The sequence below is a fragment of the Archocentrus centrarchus genome, chromosome 20 (genome assembly GCF_007364275.1).
Source record: "Archocentrus centrarchus isolate MPI-CPG fArcCen1 chromosome 20, fArcCen1, whole genome shotgun sequence".
In the NCBI taxonomy this organism is placed as follows: Eukaryota; Metazoa; Chordata; class Actinopteri; order Cichliformes; family Cichlidae; genus Archocentrus; species Archocentrus centrarchus.
Window position 1 is genome coordinate 29,516,713 of NC_044365.1, and position 25,528 is coordinate 29,542,240.

At 38.6% G+C, this 25,528-nt stretch overlaps 1 protein-coding gene across 1 annotated transcript in view; it reads left to right on the forward strand.

Moving 5' to 3' along the window:
* Positions 1-25,528, forward strand: part of tpk1 (thiamin pyrophosphokinase 1) — a 78,321-nt gene that overhangs the window by 13,417 nt on the left and 39,376 nt on the right. Inside the window, exons 4-6 of the mRNA XM_030757141.1 lie at positions 5,367-5,436; positions 18,576-18,648; positions 21,814-21,909. Of these exons, the coding sequence (XP_030613001.1) occupies positions 5,367-5,436; positions 18,576-18,648; positions 21,814-21,909 (239 nt within the window). The remainder of the gene's footprint in view (positions 1-5,366; positions 5,437-18,575; positions 18,649-21,813; positions 21,910-25,528) is intronic.

The window sequence follows — 25,528 nt, forward strand, 5'->3', positions numbered from 1 at the left end:
CTCCTCGCAAAACCCATCAATACAGGCTTGCTCTATGCACAATATATATTTATAACACAGTAATATGTGTGTGTCTGGGTGTTTCCAAATCGTGCAGATTTTTTTATACCTAAAACAGCAACATAGATTGTCAAAAAACCCCACTAAAATTGCAGGTTTAGTAGAGCCTGTGTGGAAGTTCAGAGTGATTGACAAGTTGGAACGGCTGTGAAGCCTGCAGGGAGGGATTAGAATCAGTAGTTTATTTACAAGGTCATCTCCTCTTGATTCCTTCTGCTGTTGCCACTCAGCTCACATCACATTGCCACCAGGAATGATGAGACATATACAGTGGCATCCAGATGTTTGGGTACCCAACATTTCTGTCACTGTGAATTTGAGCGAGAAAAAGGTGACCTGATTTTTAAAATTTTAATATTTCACAGTTTCAAATAAAAAAATAAAACTGCAAAGAGAACAAAAGTTTTGCCACCCTGCATTGAGAATATACAGTAACTTCCCCTTTGGTAGCATGTGAGTGCTTTTTGTAGAGAGATAAGAGTCTTTCAGTTCTTTTTTTGAAGGATTTTTCTATTATTATTCACTATAAACGGCTTCTAGTTCTGTTCTATTCTTGGTCCCTGCATGCACTGCTTTTTGGAGGACTATTCATAGACTTTCACTCATGTCATACTTGAAGAGTTGCCCCTCTTTAGGTGGTCCATTGGGGATTTTGAGGATGATTATCCTATTGTAGAAGCCATCCTCTTCATCTTCAGTCTTTTTTTCAGTTTGATTGCAAAATTTGCAAATTTTGATTGAATCCATTCTTCCCTCTACCAATGAAATCTTCCCTATACCACTGGCTGGACTAAACACAAGCTTAAAGCATGATTACTTTACCCTATGCTTATCGGTTGGAGGGGTGCTCTTTTTCCACAGTTATTCAGCCTTTTTTTTTTTTAATCCAAACACAGTTTTACTGCTTACTGCCAGAAAAAAAAAATGTCATAACTTTATCAGTCCACAGAATTAGTTTCCAAGATGCATTAGGCTTGTTACACCACCACTCCAGTGGCTACTAAATCTTCTTCAAGGTCTCTTTTAGTGAAACAGAGTTTTCCCATTCTGTCATTCTCTCTTTAATTTTTTTTTTGAAGGTTCTCTTACAGATCTTAGCATGACCTCCAAATTCATGTTCACTCCCATTTCTTAATTGGATTATTAAATGAGCAAATGGCTACCTACAACCCATTTACTGTCTTTTCATAGTCTTCTTCTACTCTATGGGCTTCAATTATTTTCAGAATGCTAGGGGACTGATAAGAGGACATGCCCATGACCACTGATTGATAGGGCAAGGTCTGAGGACTATGTATAAAGCTTTGAAATTTGCACCCTGTGGCCTTTTGTAACAATGACTGTGAAAAGCTTTAGCCCTGACAAAGTCATTAGGGTCTGGGACCTTAGTAAAAGCGATGAAAGCTTGAGCTCTGCCCAAATTTTAGCATGCTGCTCCTTCACTTTATGACTTTAAAGTTATAAAAAACAAAAATAACAGTGTAGAAAGCAATATTTCATATTTAACATTATGCCTTTTGGACATCAGTTTAACAGTGACATGCATTTTAGGTGCCCAAAACATTCACACCGGTGTCTTTCTCTGTATATGAATAAGCTTGCTAAGCTCAAATGCCCTGATGAGAAGGAAAGGATGGATTAATTGTTGTATTTGTGGTCTTCTTCAAACAACAGTTTATTATTTTCAGTGCAAGAATGACAGTAATTGGATTTTACTGCCTGTGGATAGAGTGCAGATGGAGAGATAATCTTTCTCAAGTTCAGTTTACCCACTTGAGCCGTTTACTGCGATGAAGACGAATGAGACATTGAGAAATCTGTCATATGCCCATTTCTGACTCTAAAGGATTTTTGTGTCAAGAATAGAAATGTTAAGATAGAAGAACTCACTTTCTGAGTGTTTGACATGCAGAAATGAGACAGTGGGCTTCACAGTGACAATTTTGGGGGAAACAAAATTCCAGGTTACCCCAGAAAATTAGTTGTTAAATCGCAGCCAGTGGGTCGAACTGGCCAAAACAACTTCAAATCTCTGTCTGTCTGTCCACGAACAGCAACAGCTCCTGAAAGATCAGAAGTTAAGCAACGAAACCTGGCACACAGGTACATCTCAGCCCCCTGAAGGGTCTTATCTATATCAGATATTATGATGTCATCATGTTGCCTGGCAACCACCTACCAGCAGGTTAAAAATGACCCATTTTTAGCATTGATGCATCTACAACACCTTATGAAAAGCACCTTATACATTGTCATTTCATAACCATAACATCTAATTGATGTCTTCAAAACTTAAATGGTATAATGCATACAATTCACTATACAGTTAATGGTGGTGGACAGTGTCTGGCTGATGACTGTAATAATGCACTTATTTTTTTAGACAGTGGTCCCTCAATCATACATGGAAATAAATTTTGATATATATGAACATACAATCAGTTCCATGTTTATCTTCTATTCACAGTGTTTATATAAAGAAGATCTTCCACCCCTATTTTTTTCTGTGTGTGATTAAGTGAATCAGTTTGCCAACAGCGTGAACAGACCAAATAATACTGTAACACAGGCTTGTACTAATGTTAAAGCATCAAAAAAGGAGTGAGAGCCAGACTCTTAGTAACTGAACATATATACAACGACAATAGTCACTAAGGTAATATTTGAATATATTCAGAAAGATACATTTTGATGAGGAAACACATAGTAAATATAACTGTATTTACAACAAAATGTTGTTTTTCTTTCTTTTCTTAGACCTTTCATTCTGAATCATGTAGATGTAACCAATTAAATAGTCACCTACTGAGCAGAATCAGAGACATACAAACACTTGTTGTTGTGAGCAATAGGTAGTTCCTAGCTCGCTTAACAAATGCATGGCTTTTGCTCTGTGTTGTAGCACCGCTGCTCAATTACCCTGAAGCTTAATGATGAGTATTATGTCACATTAAAACTATTTTATGAGATTCCTTTTTTACACATCGCTGTAAACTGTGCTTATTTCAGGGCAGGCAGGAGGCAGAACTGTGTGTGTGTGTGTGTGGCGGAGGAGGTTAATAAAATTTTTGATTTGCATTTTAAAGTCATATAAAATCTTGGCAGTACTGGAAGTGACTGACTTCTGCACATCCAAATAAGTGTTGTCTAGAAGTGTTGTCTCCCACTCTGGAGCGCTGACTGACTGACTGGCAGCCTTTTTCTTACACATCAGTGTGAATGCGCTGAGATTACAGGATGGCTATAAGTAAAAAGTACAGCCGTGAAAATGCATGTAATAATCACTGCTACAAATGACAGTAGATAGTTTTGAAATATTTTTTTCTGATGTTGGTACTGTTGGATGCTGGTTCTGCATAACATTAAGGCCCTTAGATTTACTGTAAGCATATGTGTCTGTACATTTAAATGGAATGACATATAGACAGAGTTGCAAAAAAAAAGATTGACATACAGAAATAACTGTTCTCAAAGTCGTCTGAAGTCTGAAAATTATTCAGTGTCTGCGTGTGTGTGCAGATACTTATACACAGATAATGACTGATAGCTTTACAGTCTGTTACCAGTCTTAAAGAAAAGTTTCTGTTTTTCAAGAAGTTGTCATTTGAAAAGTTTCTCAGCCTTTGCTCTCTGTCAGAGATAATGAGTCATTTACATTCCAATCATTTCTTGACGCGAAACATCGGCAGCAGGTGGTGAAGGTTATGAATAAAAGCACTACCTTCAGTATAAGTGTCTTATTTACATCAGTGCAAATGCATCTGCGTTCTTGCTTTTTAAGAGCCAAGGGTGAGGAGAGCTAGATTGCCAGTGTGAGAATAATCATTCTTCTCCTTTTATCTCGCTAATTGAGTCCAATTTAGAGTACGTGTGAATGTGATTTACAGTATGTAGGTGTGATGTATATTGTTAATTCCTTCACGTATTTTTTAGGGGCCGTGGTCTGCTGATGTGTTAAAAGTTGTGCAATATGTAAAAGTAATGGCAGTCGGTTTTAGCAGCTATTTCAAGTTGAAACTGTTCTATTTGTTGACTCAGTAGTTAACTTGTTTAGTGCATGTATGATGTGTGAAAATCTCTGTCTTTTCCCAGGAGTGTGAGTTTTATTTCTTTTTATATCGCAGCCAAACATCTTTTCAGCATGCTTTTGTTAATAATTAAACACCTAGGAATAAACAGAAATATTCACACGCTAAATGCCACTTTATTTACACTAATGTCTTAAGTTTTTGTTTTATTTATTTTTTTCTTTTTAAAGTGAAGATCAAGTCTGAAGTTAACTTTCGGGGTCTGCATGTTCCAAAGACAACGCAGAGTTATATCCAGCATATGAAAAATAGTGGGCTTGGGGAATGGACACAGTTCCTGAAAAGAAAGCCTCAGAGAGAGAAAACGCACAAGTGTTGCCCGTCTCTTTGGTGCAGGCTTGAGTTAGTTTTAAACAAGGTGAAAGTAAAACTTTGGCTGATCCTTTGAAGTTTTCCCTGGTGTGAATACAACAGCACTAAACAGAAAAGGGCTTTTAAAAAATAGGTTGCATGTTAAATTTGAATAGAATAGAGGAAGAGAGAGAGAGAGCATACATTTGCAAATAGTTTGCATCTAATTTAGTGCAACTTGAATAACATTTTAAGAACGGCAAATAATCCCATCATTTGAGTGTTACTTAAATCTAAAAAGGTAAGTGCTCTTCTGCTGCCTTTTCCTTTTAAAGGGTCAAATAGCTTTAAGCATAATGCTTTACTGGCACTGTGAAACATGTTTCTCATAATGTTTTCATTGGGAGAAAGTGGTTTCTTTCTAAATAATTTGGACCTTATTCAAACTTTGTACATTTCTGCGATGATTGAAGTAAGTAAATCCATTTATCAAAAAAAAACTTTGGGATTACCGATGTTGGTGTTCAAGGTCCTTTGTTAAAAATCACACACTGTTAATGTTTTATATAAATTTGTTTAAGAAATATAACTTTTTTCACATTTTGAAAGGAAATATTTCCTGGATAAAAAGAGTGCGTGTGAAGTAGATTTATTAGAAGTGACAGTGGAAAGATGGTGTGTGTGTGAGGTGGTTCCTAATGATAGCATATCTAAATGTACAAGGTCCTTAATTAGTATAATTTCTTTGAGAATATTTGCACTCATAAATGGCACATTTCTTAATTATGGTAATGAGGCTTGTAGGGGGAACAAAAATTAGAGCTAGACTAAAGTTATGCATATACATATAGGTGGGTACATAACAGAAATAGCAGAAATATGTTTATTTAAAACAAACTGCATAAGCATCTGTCTGTCTTTCTGTAGCTCTCTTGAGGGCATGTGCTGATGGAGCTGCTAATCACCTCTATGAAATCACAGCTGGGGAGCGCGACAGGTGAGTCAACCTTGTGTCACATTTGCATTAGTTAATATGTGCTTTCTCTTAAGTGCCTTTGTTTTTGCACTTAGTTGTATGATTTGGAGAATTTTAATTACACAAGGGAATTGCACACTGCTTTACTTGTTTTTTATTTTAGTTATTTTTCTGATTGCTATATTTTTGCATTCAGCAGCTTATGTGTCTGGCATGCATGTGCGTAGTTGTAGGACTGCGCTCCAGCTGAGATGTATCCTGTATGTGTGTTTCTGACTGAAGTATTTTAGGTGTGTATTCTGCTGCAACATTTGTGTGAGTGTGTGTGTGTGTGTGTGTGTGTGCGCGCATGTGAGGCTAATGGAGAACTGCTGTCAGGTCAGAGATGGATCTGGGGATCACTGGGTCCCTGAAGTGTTCAGGCTTTCACATTAACACTCAGCATGTGAGCATGAGCGTGTGTTTTTTGTCAGGGTGTGAATGGGATGTTGTGTGTGTTTGTCTGTCAACGTGCATGTTCTTTCTCTTCTATCAATGTAACAACCTTTCGAAGTTGTAGACATCTCTTTAATGTCTTTTAGGCCCATTAACTTCCTCACAAGGAAAACTTATATTAGTCCTTGAGTTCATCCATAATGTTTTTCCAGCTAAAATATCATTGCATGAATGTGTGCAGTTATGCCATGCATGCTACTGTATTTACTTATTTTTATTCACCTTTGTTAGTTACAGTTACACCTCAACTTCATGAAATTGTAAACTCCTCAGCCACTTCATTAGGTATACCTTATTAGTACCAGGTTGGACCCTTTTGCCTTCAGAACTGCCTTAATTCTTCAGCTGGAGTGCTGGAAACATTCCTCAGAGATTTTGGTCCATATCACGGTAATAGCATCCCAAAGGTACAACAGATTTGTTCCCTGCATAGCAATGATGTACATCTCCTGTTCACCACAACAGGTGCTCAGTTGTATTGAGATGTGGTGACTGTGGAGAACATTTGAGTACAGTGTACTCACTGTTTTGTTCAGGAAACCAGTTTGAGATTATTTGAGCTTTGTGACATGGCATATTATCCTGCTGGAGGAAGCCATCAAAAGATAGGTACACAGTGGTCATAAAGGGATGGACTTGGTCAGCAACAATGCTCAAGTAGGCTGTGGTGTTTCAATAATGCTCAGATGTAATAAGTGATCCAAAGTGTACCTAAATTCTTCTCCATTCTGATGCTCGTCGTCTTGACCGTGTCTACATGCCTAGATGCACTGAGGTGCTGCCATGTGATTGGTTGATTAGATTTTTGCTTTAACGAGCCGTTAAACAGGTGTACCTAATAAAGTGACCAGTGAGCATGTAGTGGTGTAAATGCTAAACTAGTCAAAATAACTTATCTGGATTACCTGTAAAACTGCAAAACAAAAGAGTGAAGGTAAAACTGAGCTGATTAATTTATGGTTGATGCTCTGTTGCATGATCAAGACAAATTTAAACAGAAAACCAATACACTGTTGTTTTCCAGCCACAGCACTAGCTAAAAAAAATGATAGTTACAAATGACTGTTACAAAATATGAAACCATAAAACTGCCATTTTGGTTCAGGGTTATAACTCTTCTGAGCGAGACAATTCCAACTGATCAATACTATTAACAGGATGAGGTAGAAAATGCATGCTGCAGTGCAGTTTACCATATATTGTGACAATGCTCAAACAGCAACTATAATTTCTATTAAGATAGTAAGACAGTGTGTTTTGTGTATTTTTTGTGTCTGTTTTTGAAACAAAGCAAGCCATATATATCTGTATTGTATGTCTGTCAAACACACTATGCGAGTCTTGATGGCAGAAGCATCGCTCTTAGTTCTGTGTAGTTGTGTGACACAGCAGATTCATCATCTGACCCCTCAGCTCGAGCTCTGTCAGCAGCCTGTACACTGGAGCTGTCAGCTATGCCCGCCTTTTAGCCTGAGTGCTCCCAACACTAACAGCATCTGTCCTGAAAAGTTATGCATTACACTGGGAGAGTGGGGGACTGGAGGGAAGAAAGGGAGGGCATGCTTATGGGTGGGGAAGTGTAAATCAATCATCAACAAGTTAAGATGTATTTAACCCAACATTACCATAACTAATGGACTACAGAGAGGGATAGAAGAGGAGGAAGGGATAGAGAAATGCAAGTAATCAATCAAAGCCAAATTTTATGAGATCTTAACGGCGCCAGAACACAGACAAGAGCAGCAACTTTCCCATGTATCAAATATAATTTACTCGTGTGAGGTATGAGGGAGATGAATAGGAAGAGAGAAGTAGAAGAAAGATATAGGAAACAGAGAGAAGCTGAAGATAAAGATGTAGCAGATACAGTATATATGCTTTTCTGTATTTGTGTGGGAGAACGTGTTGGGGATTATTTATTTATATGTAAACCCGTTAAGAGATTTTGTTTATATCCCAAAAATATTATACAGACACAGAGCAAAGCCTACCCAAAAACAACAAAACTGCAATTTAGTTCAGTGTTCATTTGCAGATCAACAGACTCATGAAATGATTAATCCCCTCACATTCCTACAAGTAATACTGAAATATTGTGCTGCTTCAGTACAGGGGAACATTTGCCACAGCATTGAAGCCACCTGCCTACTGGGACTGCATATCAAATTTGAATCTTGACCATGATTTTGGCTTCCCACGATTAAATGTACATGATCTAGCAATATTAAAAATGCATTCAATGCCAATTAAAATGCAAAGCAGAAGCAAATCAAACGCTCCCTGAATCAACGCCCGATGATGTGCCTGCATGCGCCAATCACAGCCGTTCCCTGCACCTATGCAGTTTGATGTTTTCTGGACTAGTCTGGATGAGTAACACTCAGAACAAAACACAGACATACAGCAAAACTTAAACGTCTGGCACAGCAGAAGGTGAAGAACTTCTTTCTCGAAGTGAATACGATGAATTTAGTGTAGGTTATGCTAACCAAGAAATCTTGTGCAAAGATTTTTTCAAAGTTGTGTCTCCACTGCAAAGGAACGCAAATAACTTATGAAGCCGCCTATAAACACACCACAGACTGCAGTAAAATGAACGCATGAAGGCAAAGAAAAACAGTGCAATGGTGTTCTTTCAGGTTGAGGTCAGGACTCTTTACAGGCCAGTCAAGTTCTTTCGCACCAAACTCGCTCATCCATGTCTTTATGGACCTTGCTTTGCGCACTGGTGTGCAGTCATGCTGAAGGGGCCATCCCCAAACTGTTCCCACAAAGTTGGGAGCATGAAATTTTCCTAAATGTCTTGGTATGCTGAATCATTAAGAGTTCCTTTCACTGGAACTAAAGGGCCAAGTCCAACTTCTGAAAAGCAACCCCACACCATAATCCACCCTCCACCAAACTTTACACATGGCACAAATGCAGTACTGTTGTCCTGGCAACTGCCAAACCCAGACTCATCCATCAGACGGAGAAACTTCTCCGTCTGATGGATATGTGCTTTACACCACTGCATCTGACGTTTGCATTGGTGCTTGGTGATGGATGCAGCTCCTCAGCCATGGAAACCCATTCCATGAAGTTCTCTACAAACTGTTCTTGAGCTAATCTGAAAGCCACATGCAGTTTGGAGGTCTGTAGCGATTGACTCTGCAGCAAGTTGCTGTCATTCCCAATTGCTTCCACTTTGCTACAGTACCACTAACAGTTGACTGTGGAATATTTAGTAGCGAGGAAATTTCACAACTGGACTTGTTGCACAGGTGGCACCCTAGATGCACTCAGGCCAGGTTAATAAACACCTTATTTGTCTGCAAAGATTAATTAGCAGGAATGCAGCACAAGGTCCAAGAGCAATCATGCAGCCTGACTGCCTACTGCTGTGCAGGTCTTCCTTTGGCAGCTAAAACAGCTCAAACATTTGGGCAATGACTCGGGACATCTTGCGCTGTCCTTTGGTGTCGGCACTGGGATGCTGGCAGCAGATCTTTTGGTGCCTGTAGGTTGCAGGAAGGGGCCTTTGTGGATGTTCCTGTCCTTCAGTTTGGTCATATTTTCTGCTGTTGAAGATTTATGTAATTTGTGCCAGATTTGTTTGGGAAAAACAAGGCATTATATTTGACTGCTGTGGAATTGTGTTGTTTGTGGTGTTTTTTTGTGAAAAATCCAAAGCTGAAAATTTCCAGCAATACAGTTTTCTTAATATTTTCTTTGAAATGTGATGTCAAACCATATAAAGTGGAGTGAGTCTTTGTGTTTTTGTCCACATATGTGGCCATGACTGTGATTTAAATAAAAAAAAAAATACTGAGAATAATGTTTGTGGTCAACCTTCACAGTCTCCTGTACTGCCACAAGAGCAGAGTGGGTGGATGGCCTCCTACAGTTAAAAGAAAGGCGCCACGTAATCTTCTGTCAAAACAGTCTTAATGGTAGACATTAGGGATGTAGAGACGAGGGGGTGCTTCAGGCAAAGGCTCTCTGCCTCTCATGATGAGTCAAACGACAATGATTCCACTCGGTGAGAGAAGGCAAATGGTACATATTTTTGATTTCTTTCTATGAACCTCACATCCATATGTTACATATATATATATTTCCCCGCCTTATTTTAAAGTGTTTTCTCTGAGCTTATGTAAGATGCAGAAATATCCTGACATCATGCATTATTGATTTTCTATTAGCAGTTTTCCTGTTGATATTTATATATTCCTCTGTCTTCAATTTTTAAACCTAAAAACATTCAGAGTTTTTTTCTTTCTGACGTGCATGCTCTGAATCCTGCTGTTCAACCAGTTGCAGATTTCTTAGGAATTTGGGTCATCTATTGGTTCTTCTCTTGGTATTGCATTTCCAATTCTCTTTTTACATATTTGAATGAAGCATGGTTAAGTCCTCTATATATTCCTGACAGTGTTGTTCATGCATACATGCTTTTTACTGTTACATGTTTACTTTGTCGTCTGTCTTACTCCACATTAGACCAGGATTATTTCCTTCCACATCCACAAGTCTGCTAGGGTTTGTTTTCAGATGGTACGTATGAGGGTCCATGAGGATGTCTGTGTGCCTGCCTGTTTTATTGTGACCATGCGGACCCGTCCGTAGAGAATTTACATTACAATGCCTCAACTAAGCATGCACCCCAGGCTGAGGACTTCAAAGAAGTTTAACAGAAATGAATACTTGGCCATCGGGTCTTCAGCCAGCCATGTTCACAGCGGAGTATAATCAAGGCCTCACTCTGTCTGCCACTTACTGTGTTGGTAACTGGCAAGTAGCACCCTACAGATGTAGGATTTTTAATAATAATAATAATAAATAATAAATAATACCAATGCTGATATTTAGTAGTTTAAAATATTATTATGCTGATTTTTGGCCGAGTATTTTTTCCTTTCAGACACACACAGAAACATAAACAGATTTCCAGAACACATGTGTAGTTATTTATGAGTCCTTACTAAGATAATATAAAAATAATCTTATTTTATTGTCACAGCAGGTTGTGGAGTACTCATTTACAAGTCTGCTTGGATCAGATTATTGTTGTGTTAGGAAAGCTTCAGAGCACCCTCTGATAGACAAGCTATGCAACACTCAACATTCATGACGTGGTTGAAGGGTGTTTCTTTAGTTTTTAATTTTAATTTATCTGTATTTATAAATACTAATATTGCCTCTACTGACAAGAAGCAGTATTTCCACTTGGGTGTATTCATATATAATGAAAGACTGCACATTTAATCATAGTGAAAGTATAAATGTATAAATTGTATTTATTCTTTATCCTTTTCCATAAAATGCACATATGTTAACACATTATTTTATGTATAAGGCAGTGCTGTCAACAAGACTGTAATCAGTTACATCCCCAGTTCCAAAAAAAAGCTGAGACTGTCAGGGTCGGCTGTGTGACAGGCAGGAGATGGATGCAAAATGCAAGACTCGGAAGACCGGACATAAACTCAAAAGGCAGCTTTATTACTGAGCTCTTAATAAATACAGAATTATGCAGGTCAGGAGCAAGTAACACAACAATGGGAATCTTCTAGGAAAATGAAAGACACAGCCAAGAATGAGCACGTGACAAATCACAAGGGAAGAATGAGACAACGCATACACACTCACCGGATAATGAAGGAACAGGCAACAGGTGGGAGAGCAGCTGAAAGTAATCACAGATAAAGAGACAAAGGAAGTAGAACTAAACCCAAAGCACACAAGACAAGAGACTATGAAAATAAGACAGGAAGAAACTAACATGGAGACAAGACTGGCTTCATACAGGAAATGCAAAGGATAGAAAACAGAGGCGAGACTAGAGCATGTAAGGGAACTAACATCATAAAACAAAGAACCAAGATAAACTCAGAAGCACTATAAAATAATTAAAGGACAGCATATCGAACTAGAACACAAATATCTCAAAACCAAAATCACAAACTCACAAAACTAATAAACCCACATTTTATTCACAACAGGATGTAAAAAAGAACATGTCAAATGTTAAGACTGTGCAGCATCCCCTCTTTTAACATCTGGTAACAGTGGGGTTAAAAGTTGCTGGACTTTTGGGAGAAGATTTTTTTTCCATTTTCTGATATAGGATTCTAGCTGCTCAAAAGTGCTGGGTCTTCTTTGCTGTATTTTTCATTTAATGATACATCATTAAATTAAAAGTTTTCACTTGGTGAAAGGTCTGGACTGCAGGCAGGCCAGTTGAGCACCTGGACTCTTCTGTCTTGAAGCCATGCTGTTTGTAATAGATGCGTTATGTGGTTTGGCATTGTCTTGCTGAAAAAAGATATTGGCTGGACGGGAGTCTACATTGTCCTAAAACCTGTATATACCTTTCAGCATTGATGGTGCTTTTCCAGATGTGTAAGATGCCAGTTCCGTAAAGTCTAATGCACCCCAGTATCAGCAGAGAAGAAGGCTTTTGAACTGAGCACTGAAAAAAAGGCTGGATGGTTCCACTCCTCTTTAGTCTGTAGGACCAAACAAATTTCAGATTCTGATTTGTCTGTCCAGTTTTCCACTTTACCTCAGTCCATTTTAAATGAGCTTTGGCTCATAGAAGTTGATGGTGTTTCATGATCATGTTCACATACAGCTTCTTCTTTGCATGATAGAGCTTTAACCTGCATTTGTGGATGGCACAGTAAACTGTGTTCACATACAGTGATTTCTGGAAGGGCTCCTGAGCCTATGCAGTGAGTTCTATGACAGAATCCTGTCTGTTTTTGATGCAGGGCTGCGTGAAGGGCTGAAGATCACAGGCATCCGGTATTGATTTTCAGCCTTGTTCCTTCTGCATAGAGATTCCTTCAGATTCTTGGACACTTTTGGTGATTTTATGTAATGTAACAATGTAATGAAATATTCAAACTCTTAACAATTTTGCGGTGGTGAACAGACTTTAGACTTGTCCCTCTCCCAACTTTTTTGATATGTGTTGTGGCCATCAAATTCAAAATTAGTGAATATTTTTTTAATGAAATATTAAATATATGTGTCAGTTTAAACATTTCATATTCTTTATATGTCCTATTGTGAATAAAATGTGGGTTTGTGAGATGGCTGTCATTGCTTTCCATTTTTATTTACATTTACACAGAGTCGCAACTTTTTGGGATTGTACATTCAAAATAATGGTCACAGTAACATTAATATTTACAGCCTTATATGCATGTCATAATTTAATTATCTTAACATTTTAGGCACTAATAATCATTAATATAACCATTTCATGGGGTCTTGCCCTTCCATCAGATCTGACACTTCCTGATTTTCTTGTAAATTTAACCCATCATCTTGCCTCTTTCAAATTAAACTTACATTGTTTAAAGTTTTTGCATCAAATCTAACACTGTGAGACAAAACAATGTCAAGAGATGGATGAACAGGTAGGGGGAGCGTGGCTAAATGCGGATGGAGGCAGTTCCACACAATCAATTTAGAATATTTGCAGCTATTGGTATGTATGGTGTTCAAGAAAGATGAGGACATATGCTTTTGTTACTGTGTCTGTGTTTGCCTAGTCAATATATAAAGAGAATTTTATAGCATATTTATATCAACATATCAAGGTGTATTCATTTTGGTTTGTTGAAGATAATGTTGTCCGCCCCAGCAAATGAAGTTGTCAAAAGCAGAAGTACTTGTTTTATAAGCCTGAGTGGTGGATAGATATCTCTGACAGCCTCTCTTTTTATTTCTCTCATTTCCATATATTTTACATTCCACTGATGTCTCACACTTTTTATTCTTTATGTGTATCTGACAGGAAAGCACCTGCGTGTGTTATGCACACAGAATGCCATGTTGTTTGAATTCTAATTCAGATTTGATCAGAAAGGATTTAAAAGACAAATATGTTGATATTTTATATTCCCTTTAGCATTCTGTTTATATAAGTAGTATTCACCCATTTGGAAACTGTTTAATTGCTGAGTTTCAGGTATTCTGTGTCCAAATTGGGGTTAAATGCCAGCAATTTAATCAGCATGACTGTGTGTGACTCTCAAAACCAAGCTGGTTTTCTTCTGTTTTTCTTTAGTCTCTCTCTTCACCTGCGATTCTGCTACACTCCTGATGGAGTTTGTCTATTACAGACTGATTGAAAATCCCCCCGTCATTATTGCTCTGTGTTGGAAATTGACATGCTGAGTTGAGTTGATGAGCACAGGGAACTGGGCCTTGCCTTTTAATATGAGGGCTTTGCACATCTGTTTAATACGGTGTGCTACTTTTTTGCTAAGTTTATTGTATTAGAATTGTAGCAATTAAGGATAATTAAAATTACAACTACCTTTCTTTTATAGTACAGCTAGTAGCCCTAAGAGTAATACAGAGAGTTAATAAACCCAGTGTATGTCGTTTGGGTGTGAGAGGTGTGGGTTTATTAGAAGCTTGCGGGCGTTTAACTGATGAACTCTTCGATGAGAGACAATTGAATCAGACATGAAGAAATCTGATTTTATAAATGCACACAGGAATGCTTGCATGATCATACCATGTGCACGCAGGAGGTTTTGTTTGTTGTTTTGATATAGATGCACATAGACATGTTAGACTCACATGTACACCAACATGCAAGTAAGATCACACTCATGTGCTTTGAGGTTTTGATAATTAGAATCTTTGTTGCAGTGGGATAATAAGAACTCTATTAACACTGATTGATTTTAAGGCCTGAGCTTGCATAACTTCCTTATTATAAAACCAGATACGTATGAACCACACAATGATGAGTTATTCTACTAATAATTTATATCTACAAATGAACCCAACCTTTTTATATGCTCCATATGTACACAAGAAACAAGTTTCAGGTGATTTGATCTTTGTGACATAGTGTGTAATCCTGCTGGAAGCAGCCATCAGAAGATGGGTACGCTGTTGTCATAAAGTGATGGACATGGTCAACAACAATACTCAGGTAGGCTGCGGTGTTTAAATGATGCATGACGATGCTCAATTGATACTAAGGAACCCAAGTGTGCCAAGAAAATTTTCCGCCACATCGTTACATCACCACCAGCAGCCTGAATCATCGTCAGCCTGGATCCATGCTTTCAGGTTGTTTACACCAATTTCTAACCCTGCCGTCCGAATGTTGCAGCAGTAACTGAGACTCGTCACACCAGGCAATGTTTTTCCAGTCTTCTATTCTCCAGTTTTGGTGAGCTTATGCAAAACTGTAGCGTGCCATTTCTGCCAGTTCTTAGCTGACAGGAGAGGCACCCGGTGTGGTCTTCTGCTGCTGTAGCCAATCTGCTTCAAGGTCTGGCATGATGTGCATTCAGAGATACTCTTCTCTATACTTTGGCTGTAACGAGTGATTATTTGAGTTATTGTTGCCTTCCAATCACCTTGAACCAATATATCCCATCAAATATTATGGGATATTATATCATAGGAAAAATAGTCTTTTACAAGTCTAGTTGAGGTGATCAAAACACCGTTGTCATGTTTTAAAGCAAGAAACAATGTCATGAGACAGTAGCCAAGCCACAGTAGGCACGATATGACTGTATCATCCACATCATACCTATCTTCCCTAAGAGGTGTTGCAGCTCCGCTCTGCCTGTTGCTCTTTGTTTCCGAGCGAGGACAGTCATTTCTGCATGACTGTCAGAGGTTGCATTTGAACAACTGAGCAAAAAAATGTCGTGTGATTTCTTGTCAAATATTTTTCATTACGTGTTATAAATTTCTATGCAAATTTGTATTTTGTGTGAGCTGACTGTTCACCTCAGCTCTTGTGAGTCGGAATGCTGTGCATGTCAAAGTGCTTTGCTTTGGGTTGTTTATGTATATGGCATGTAATGATGTCATCCAAAGCAATTCCTCCACCTCTTCATCATCTCTTCTTCTCTGATTGGGAGATGCGATGGATGAGAGGAGTAATCAGAGCCACATCTCCTCAAGTGATGAAAAGGACTTGAAAAAGGGAGAAGAGTGTTTATCATGTTGTGATTCAGGAGAGGGTGAAAGCTACACACACACACACACACACACACAAAAAAGAAATTATGCGACATTTGGTTGTAATTAAGTGGTCATATGGAATCAGTGAGCCTCAGTCTGAAGAAAACAAAGCCAGAAAGAGAAAGGTGGAAAATTATAAGAATCTATCCAGAAAGGAAGTGTCTTGTTGATGTGCTTAGATGGAGGAGAGCGGCTTTAATTATGTGGAAAAGTTAGCACTGCAGAAATGTGAGACGATTTGAAGAGGGCATAAAAGAGAAGAGCATTACGTGAGAACATGTTGATGGGGAAAAAAATAGGCAGACAGGATGCAGAGAGAGGAATGCACAGGCTGTCTGATAGACAAAGAGATATACACACACACATGCATACACACACAAACACAGGCAAAGGTCACACAGCCATTCCTGCCACTCGGTGCTCAGACAAACTGGTGGTAAAATGCTCTATTTCCCGTCCAAATTAAAGTGTCAGTTAATATTAATGTGGAAGTGAAGACTGTCAGGAACACAACATGCAGGCACGCAAACACGCAAACAGCATTTACCCTCGTGCACACAGACACAAATACAGAATTTAGAATCTCGTCTGGTCAATTACTCTCTGCCGATGGTGTCATGCACACGGGTCACAAAGGGACGTGCGTGTTTGTGTGTGTGTGCAAAGCTCTGATCAGACCCAGTGTCACAGCTCATCCCATCTGTCACATGAAGGTTATTTCTGAATGAAGATGCAATTGTGGCATTCTGTATCATAAGAAGGGGATGAAATGTTTGCCTATGCTTGTGTGTACCTGCATATTTTCTGCCATTTATACATATTTTTTGCGTGCGTTTGTGTGTGCCTGTGTGTGTATAAAGAAGGAAAATTTGTACCTTGATCGTATTTTTATTTTTGTCCAGCTAAGTTGGAACTGTGCTCATTTGTCTTTAGTGTATATGTGTGTGCGTGCGTGTGTGTGTGCATGTGTGTAACAGCATTTGCATAAATTTCCCGTGTTTGTCTTGCTCTATCTTGTTGGTGTAAATGGGAATGCTGAGCAGGGAGGGAATAATCCCCATGTATCTCTTTCTTCAACCAACTGGAACATCGCTCTCACCTCTTGCTAGGGGAGCACACACACAAACAAACGCACACAAACACACTACCCAACCAACCGTGAAATCGTAATGTCAGACCTGTTAATGCCTCTAGATAGCAGCCACTGCATCCTTGCGTGGTCTTGCCCGATACGCGTAAACACACACATACACACAAACGGAATAAACTGAGAGCTATCTGTTTCACTCCAAAAGGAATGTTGTATTCAGTTGTGGCTGGTAATTTCTGGTTGTTTTCACTGATATCTGCAACAGAACTTGTTTATTCCTACACTCTGGGAATGCAGGTTGCCTCAGAAAACAGTTCAGTTTGGTTTATTTTAAGAATGCAAAGTCTCAATGCTCATATTTCCCCTAACCTCCTGACCAGCTTAGTTTACACTTGTAATCGTCTTAATTGGATGTATTAACATGCTATTTCTGCATCGCATGAGTTTGTGATTATTGTGCCTGGTGTCTGAGAGGCAGTTCGTGGTTATGTGAGTCTCATAAAATGAAAAAGTAGGGCCGAGTGAATAAACTTTCTTACCTTTGTGCAGTTTGACTTTTATCCCAATTTATAAGCAGTTGTACACATTCTAATTTAAAGGAGATTTAATTCCTTTTTTAATCATTTAAATTGAAAGAAATCAAATTTTTAAACAAACTTTAACTTGTTGTTCTAATTGGAATTGAAGGATTTCTCTTCATTTCTTCTTTTTTTTTATATAAAAGCAGTGTCTGGTTCAAATTTGCAAACAGTATTATGTTCTAGGAAAAAATAAATTAAGTAATTAAAAATACATTTAGATGTGTGCAATATAAATGTATCAAATTTAGTCAATTTTTTTCATGGCAGTTTATTTTTGAACTAGCAACTCAGCTAGTCTGAGATGACCTGTGAGTGAAGTTTGGTTGAAAGCAACTATCATGCAAATTATTTGTGTACTGTGTCAGACCCCTACCATTAGTCCACATGCATTTCTAAAATATAATTGATGTCACTTCAGATCAACTTTTCCTCTTGCAACAGATTCCTCGCTTGATCATATGCATCAAAACATCCGGTCACAGTATTTTAATATTTATATTAGATTTTGAAAAATATTTTATAGTTTTCTATCTGAACACCATGTACATCATGCTCTGTTGTGCGTGAGAAGGACGGCAACTCAGAGACTTCTGTTTATTAGATGTGACTAATGAGTAGTTTGCATCCAATCTGTTGTTGATGTGTTTGCATTTATGCACCTAACCATCAGAGTATGCATGAACTTTTGCTTCTGCATTCTGCCACTTTTGTTTGGGTGTAGTTTCCCATCAATCTGTGTATATCTTCAGTCAGCTGTGTGTGTGTGACGGGGCCAGGCTCAGTGCCACAGAGATTCACCCTGTCAGTTTCCATGTCTCTTCGTCTTTCCCGGCGGCGTCACTCTTCTCCCTCGCTGCACAGATCAAAGAGCTGACACATGCCCCAATGTCCTCTCTCTCTTCTATTGCTAACTCTCACTCCTTGCCTCTCTGTCTTTCTTGCAGTCTTAACCCTCTGTATTTTTTTCACTCACCCTGTCTTTCTGTCCTTATATCCAGCTTTCTCCCCGACTATATCAGTGGAGATTTTGATTCCATTACTCCCGAGGTCAAAGCTTTCTATGCAGACAAGGTAAGTGGAACAAAATTGGCACACACTCTTAAACCAACAAGAGTTCATACAGAAGCTGACTGTAGACAGGTTCCCCAACACATGCTTTAGTATCTGAACATAATTGGCAAAAATAATGGTTGCTCAGAAATTAAAGAGAATTCATCTAAAAAACAAAAGTTAGCATTGTTTAGCACCTGGAGCACCTGATGTGTGTAAAGACTCTAGAGCAGCCATTCCCAAAGGCAAGAGTGCTTAAGTCCTTAAAAACCAGAAAACCCCATGGCATCCCATCCCATCCCAGAAAATCATCATTAAATCTTCACTCTAATCAAAATACGTAAGAAAATGATATATTTCCTTGAAAATGTTATTTAAATAACATAAACAACACTGGCTGCTGGCTATAAATTGATGGATGGATGGATGGATGGATGGATAAATAAATATGTAACTCTACATACTTATGAGCTATTTCAAAATGAATTTCTTTTAATACTGTGGCCCACCTTCAGTACCTTCATGGCCCAACAAGGGGCCCCAGCCCACACTTTGGGAACCACTGGTCTAGAGTAAGCTATTCTATATATAGTGAATGTTAAAAGGAATGGTATTTCTAAAGGCACTTTTATACTTACTGACCACTCAAATCGTTACACAATAAGCCACATCCAGCCATTCACACAGTTATTCAACATTTTATTCTATCACACAAAAAGCAATGATACATTTGAGGCAGATGGGGGTTGTACATTTTGCCCAAGAACACATTCAAACAGGAGAAGGCAGTAATTGAATATTAACCTTCAGATAAGTTTGCCGCCTTCTCTACATACTGAGTTGAGGTACAACAATGGAACAAAATATGTGAGAAGTGTTGAAACTGAGGAGGAAAAAAATGTCATCTTAAGTTTCATGCTGGTAATATATAAAAAAAAAAAAGATTGGGACAGTAATGGCAAAAGTCAGGAAAAGCTTCATAATACTAAAAACAAAAGAAGCATCTCCCAACAAATTAGATTACCTTGCAGGACTTCCTGACTGATTGGCGAGCGATTGCTGGAGGTTGTTGGCTGTCACTAGGTGAAATCAGTCACAAAGAGGGTGCTTGTGGTCACTTTGGTCACCAGCACAGTGCCACGGTTGGCCATAGTGTGCATGGAAGCATCAACTTATCTGCAAACACTTGCTAACTAAACACCGAGCAGTAGTGAATCTTGAAATAGTGCAACACAAACTGGAAATGGAGGCTGTTCACTTTCAAAGTAAAAGTTGCACCTTTTGAAACATGTTGGTTTCAGTGGTAAGACACAGCTTTGCATGCTTCACAGTATACCAACCACTTAATGAATAGTTTGAGACTGTTTGCAGACAAGTCGGCATCTTCCACACAAACTATGTGCAACTATGGAGACCACTTCAATCACAAGGAGGTTTCCGGTGCAGAACCGTATAGCTCTTTGCAATTAATTTCACATAGTGACTACAAGCAACTTCCTGCAACCGCTCACCAAGTGATCACGAAATACACAGTTTTTCCAGTCTTTAGTCCTGCAAGAGTAGAGCTTAGCAATCAATTTAACTGCAACTACCAGCAACCACTCACAACTAGTCAGGGAAACACTTCTAAGCTACAAGTGGTTACCAGGCGGCCAACTGTTCCTTAAGCCTAACTGAGGCCTTAACAATTAAGAGGATAGATGAAGGAGCATCTTCTTCACTTTCTCCTTTAACCATAACTAAACATGAACACTGTATTTGTATTTGACTAATCATGAAAATACCTATGTAGTAATACGAATGACAAAAAAGAAATGCAAAACTACTAGAAAATGAGTCATTGCAAAATAAAATTGAAGTGTTAGCTAAACATAACTACAAAGATGAAAGATTACGCAATAGAAGAAGCAATCTGCATTTTTGTAGGTGACAGAGTAAGTTTGCAGATATAACATAGCACAGGTACAAGAAAGCGCTTCTCCAGAGTCCTTCTTTGACATTCTTCGTTGTAGCCTTTTCTCCCTGTGCACCTCACTGTGCAAGAAATTTGTACATGTAGGCATATTTGGATTCAACTATTCAAGGTCATAAAAATAAAATGCAAATTATTTCATGAAGGGGACTTTCCATTGTTTATAGCAAGCAAAATGTCAACCCAGAAGCGCTGTTCAATAAATAATTAATACAGGGCAAGTCAGACATGCATACACACACCCACACCTTAGAGAAAACAAAATACAGTGCCTGTGCGATCTTTGTGCTGTGTCACTTTGATCAGATGCCACTGATGCACACTGTTTACAGTTTGAAATGCAGATTCAGTATCATCACACATACACACAACACACACATGATCAGGCACCCGAGCACAAATTATTTGATGTCTTCAGCTGTGTCACTTCAGCTGTCCTTTTTCCTTCCTCACAATCCCCCCCCCCCCCCCCCCCCCTCTCTCTCTCTCTCTGTAGCTATCTGTAATATTAGACCCTTTTCACAAATATCACACAGGTTGTCTGAAAAAGAAAGAGCAATGCCTGTTTTTGGGTGGGAGAAAACAGTCTGTTATGGTAATGCCTTTGAAGCAGAAATATGGGAAAATGCGAGCCGTTCCTTCAGAGGTTTCTCGCAAACGGTGAATAATTCTGCATAAACGGAAGGGAGAAAACAGAAAAGCATCAACAAGGGAGGGGGGAGAGAGAGAAGGGGGGGTGGAGGATTGATGGAAGAGGAGGGGAGGAGAGAGGGGATGGATGGGATCAAACAGAGCACAGCGAACAAGTTTGTGATATGACTGTGCTGTGTGTGTGTGTGTGTGTGTGTGTGTGTGTGTGTGTGTGTCTGTGTGTGTGTGTGTGTGTGTGAATGAAATAGCAAAGTCGCTGTGTTTTGGAGGAAAGTGACACTGTGGAGAGAGAAAGAGATAGAAGGAAAGTAAGCCAGAGCATGGTTGCTGTAGTTTAGGGCCACTGACTGGAACCTCTACATTATTCAGCAACACAAGCCACAGACAGCCAGACAACAGTAAAACACTGATTTATACCTCTCTCCATCTCCCTATCGCTTTCAGTTTTTCTCTTATCCCCCTCTCCCTTATCTTAGGTATTTGTTACGCTATCTATGTTTATGTACATCTCTTGGATTGCATTTTGTTGCCTGCATGTATTTTGTGATTTTTCTTTTGTGTAGGGGTGCAAGCTGATAGAAACAGCTGACCAAGATCTTACGGACTTCACCAAATGCCTTGCAATCATGGTGAAGGAGATTCAGAGACGACAATTGCAGGTAAATTCCACACAACTCATACGTGGTTCTGACTTACTTCTGATATTTATATTTCATATTTATGTTTAAAGGAATTCTTTCACATTTTGAGAAAAACTTTATTCTGTAATCTAATCTGTATATATATATATATATATATATATATATATATATATATATATATATATATATATATATATATATATATATAATTTGCTAAGCATGAATACTGGATACAGGGGAAAACAGCTTATCCAAAGACTACAAATTCTCCCTACAAGTACCCATGATGCCAGGTTCAAACTGCAACAATATCTTTGTCTAATACGATAGATACAGTGTCATATTAGGCAATTTTATGGACATAAAATCCTAGTCTATTGTTTGCAACTGATCAGATTAACAAAATATAGTATTATTTGGTGATTAGTGGACTTTACAGGTACTCCCTATGCTAACTATAAGTAATAGACACATATGCTTTAGTCCATATTCCTTCATTACTGTCACATTTTGTCTGCATATCAATGTCAAAAACAGTGATTTTTATTTGACATTATCACCATTTTCATGAGAGTAACTTGCTGCAGATGTAGCACTGGGTAAAAAAAAAATAAAAAAAATAAGTAAAGCTCACGTCTCCCTCAGTTTTCTGCCCTTAAGTAAGGCATTCAGTCTTCAGGTACTTAAGATGAGGTGCTCAGAGGTCAGTAGTGTGTTGCTGTGGGTTTTATGGTGGCAAATCCCTGTAGTGAATGCGTGTGGGTGTATGGATATGAAACAATCTCTTTGCCTGAAAAGAACATCCATGCTCACTCAACATCCCCTGAAGAAATAGCTGTTGAAAACTATCATTGGAATAGCATTACACCTACACAAAAAATGCAAAGTGAGATTTGGCTGGTTTAAAAATGAATTACTTCACTTTTGTTGTGATCTTTTCAAAGTGCTAACGATTTCTCAACAACCTGATATGCACAACTGTGAAATGAGCTACCAGGCAGTTCAGTGCCTCATGCTCAGCCTGCTGCTGCAGAGCCAGACACGCAAACAATGACATGATCCAGACAGTCATTCAGTCTCCAGTCTAACTCCCAAAATGTCAGCAGAAGTACACAGAATGTCCATATTATTAGTAATTTAGTGAATAGTACATTTTTAATTTAAGAATTCTAATAGTGATTGTTAAGAAGAGCTCTGTGATGGAACAGTTTTGTCTGTGTCCTCTTCTTGCTCTCATTCTTTCTCTGTCTTTTTATTCCTTCACTAGAATTTTTAACAGCATAATGAGCGTTGCTCCAATCACACTTGAGTGTCCCAATCACTTCACATCTCTAAGCTACAGAAACCACAAACAGACACTAACACACATTCCCTTCATCTCATACGTATACATGTTGCTACATTTTGCACTTTTGTTATTCAGTGCCAGAGTTTAAGAGGAGCTATACTTTTGTCCTTGCTTTCCGTCGGGCCTTGTTTTTATATGCAATCTTCCTTTGAACCGGCACGCAGTGTTTGTCCGTCTGTTTGCCTGCAAGAGATAGGAGCCTGGCAATCAGTTTTTGGCGCTCTCTAAGAGGTGCTGGTGATGACTTTTTTTGTTTGTTTCTCAGGGCTTTTCCATCTTTCTTTGCCAACTATAACCCTCACTTGACCTTTTGTTCTCTTCAAGACTTATAATACACATACACATAAAAGAAGCTTCTTTTTTGCTATTGGTTTTATACACATTCAGTAATTTGTATTTAAATGAATTAGATATGTAGATGTAGCAATAACATATGCAGATTACTGGGCATTGTGATGTTTGGGCTTTGAAGAGTCGCCCTATCAGCCCCCATATGTTTTCCTCCATACAGCTTAGCACTCAGTTTATCTCATATTGTGTTGGTTGAAATCCCCCAAAAAATGTTACCATGGGATTATGCTGGATAGATTAGTGTTTATTTACATATATATTTATATATGTATACTTATGTTTGTGTGTTAGTGCTTTGAAAAGTGGGTATCTGTATAAATGCATTTGTGTGAATTCAGTAGCTTTTTACATGTATGTGTGTCCCAAAGTCCTCCCACAGCTCTGTTTAGTTAGCTTGTCTCTCCTCACTTCCCCTTTTTAACATTCTTCGCTTTTTCATTGGTTGTCTCTTTGTTATCATTAATAAATGGAAGATATTTGCGCCCTCCTCTTCCCCCAGCCTACCGGTGACGAGAACTGACCAGATTTGTGGAGTCAGCTTGTGAACTTTTCTTCATTGAGCCGTGAGCGCTTCCTTGCTCCGCTTGTTGGTTTGTTTTTAGTAAACAAACATGAAATAAGAACAAATAAAAATTCATACAGTTGTGTAGTGTTTGATATGTGTATCCACCACAACAGAAGTGTTGATGGAAAGTGAAGATTGAGCAAGCTGGTGTGTCATTGCAGGTTGAAACACAATGCAGTGTTTTGTTTTGTTTTTTTCATCCTCTTGTCATTGTTCTGCATTGTTTTGGTTTTTTCTTTCTTTAAGGTTTTGTGTCCTGTATTTTTGTCGCCGTGTTGAGCATTTACAACTAACCCTTGCTTCATTTTTCATTCTGAGAGCAGCTTTAGTTCTGTCAGGGCACTCTTATACATAACAATTATAAAAATAAATTGCTCTTAGTGTGCTATAACAAAGGAGTGCAGGGCATCACAGATGAATTTGATCAATGCTTTGATGGATGAAGAAGAGTCTTTACTGTTGGGGGAAGAGATCAAACAGTTTTCTGTAGATTCATTATTGAAAAATAATTGGTATTAAAAGTGATAAATGGTAATTAACAGATTTTGTCACATGAAGCAAATCTTCTACGTACATTTATATAGGCCTACAGACCTCCATCGTTATTCAAACTCTTCAGCCAGTTTGGCAGGTCCATCTGTTCAACTGCTTAATGCAAATATCTAATCAGTGAATAACATGGCAGAAACACAGTGCATTTAGGCATGTAGACATGGTCAAGACAACCTGCTTAAATTTCCCGAGCATCAGAATGGGGTGATTTAAGTGACTTTGAATGTGGCGTGGTTGTTGGTGCCAGATGGCCTGATCTGAGTATTTCAGAAACTGCTGATCTGCTGGGATTTTCGCACACAACCATCTCTAAGGTTTTAAAAAGAGAAACTATCCAGTGAGCAACAATTCTTTGGGGGAAAATGCCGTGTTGTGATGCCAGGGATCAGAGGAGAATGACCAGACTGCCTGAAGTTGGTATTAAAGCAACAGTAACTCAAATAACCACTTGTTACAAGATTTGCAGAAGAGCATCTATGAACGCACAACACATCTTATATCGAAAGAGATGAGCTACAGCAGCAGAAGACCACATCTGCTACCACTCCTGTCAGCTAAGAACAGAAAGTCGAGGCGACAGTTTGCATGGGCTGCTGTCAGTATGGACCAAAATCCCAGATGAATTGTTCCAGCACCTTGTTCAATCTGTGAATTAAACATTAATCTAAAAATTTAGGCAGTTCTACAGCCAAAAGGGGGTACCTCACAAAGTGACCAGTGTGTGTAGATGATCCACACTGGCACACGGGTTGACACGGTGCTGTACAACATCAAATTTATAAGCGGTTGGTCTGTAGGTAAAAACAGCCCCCAAAGAAATT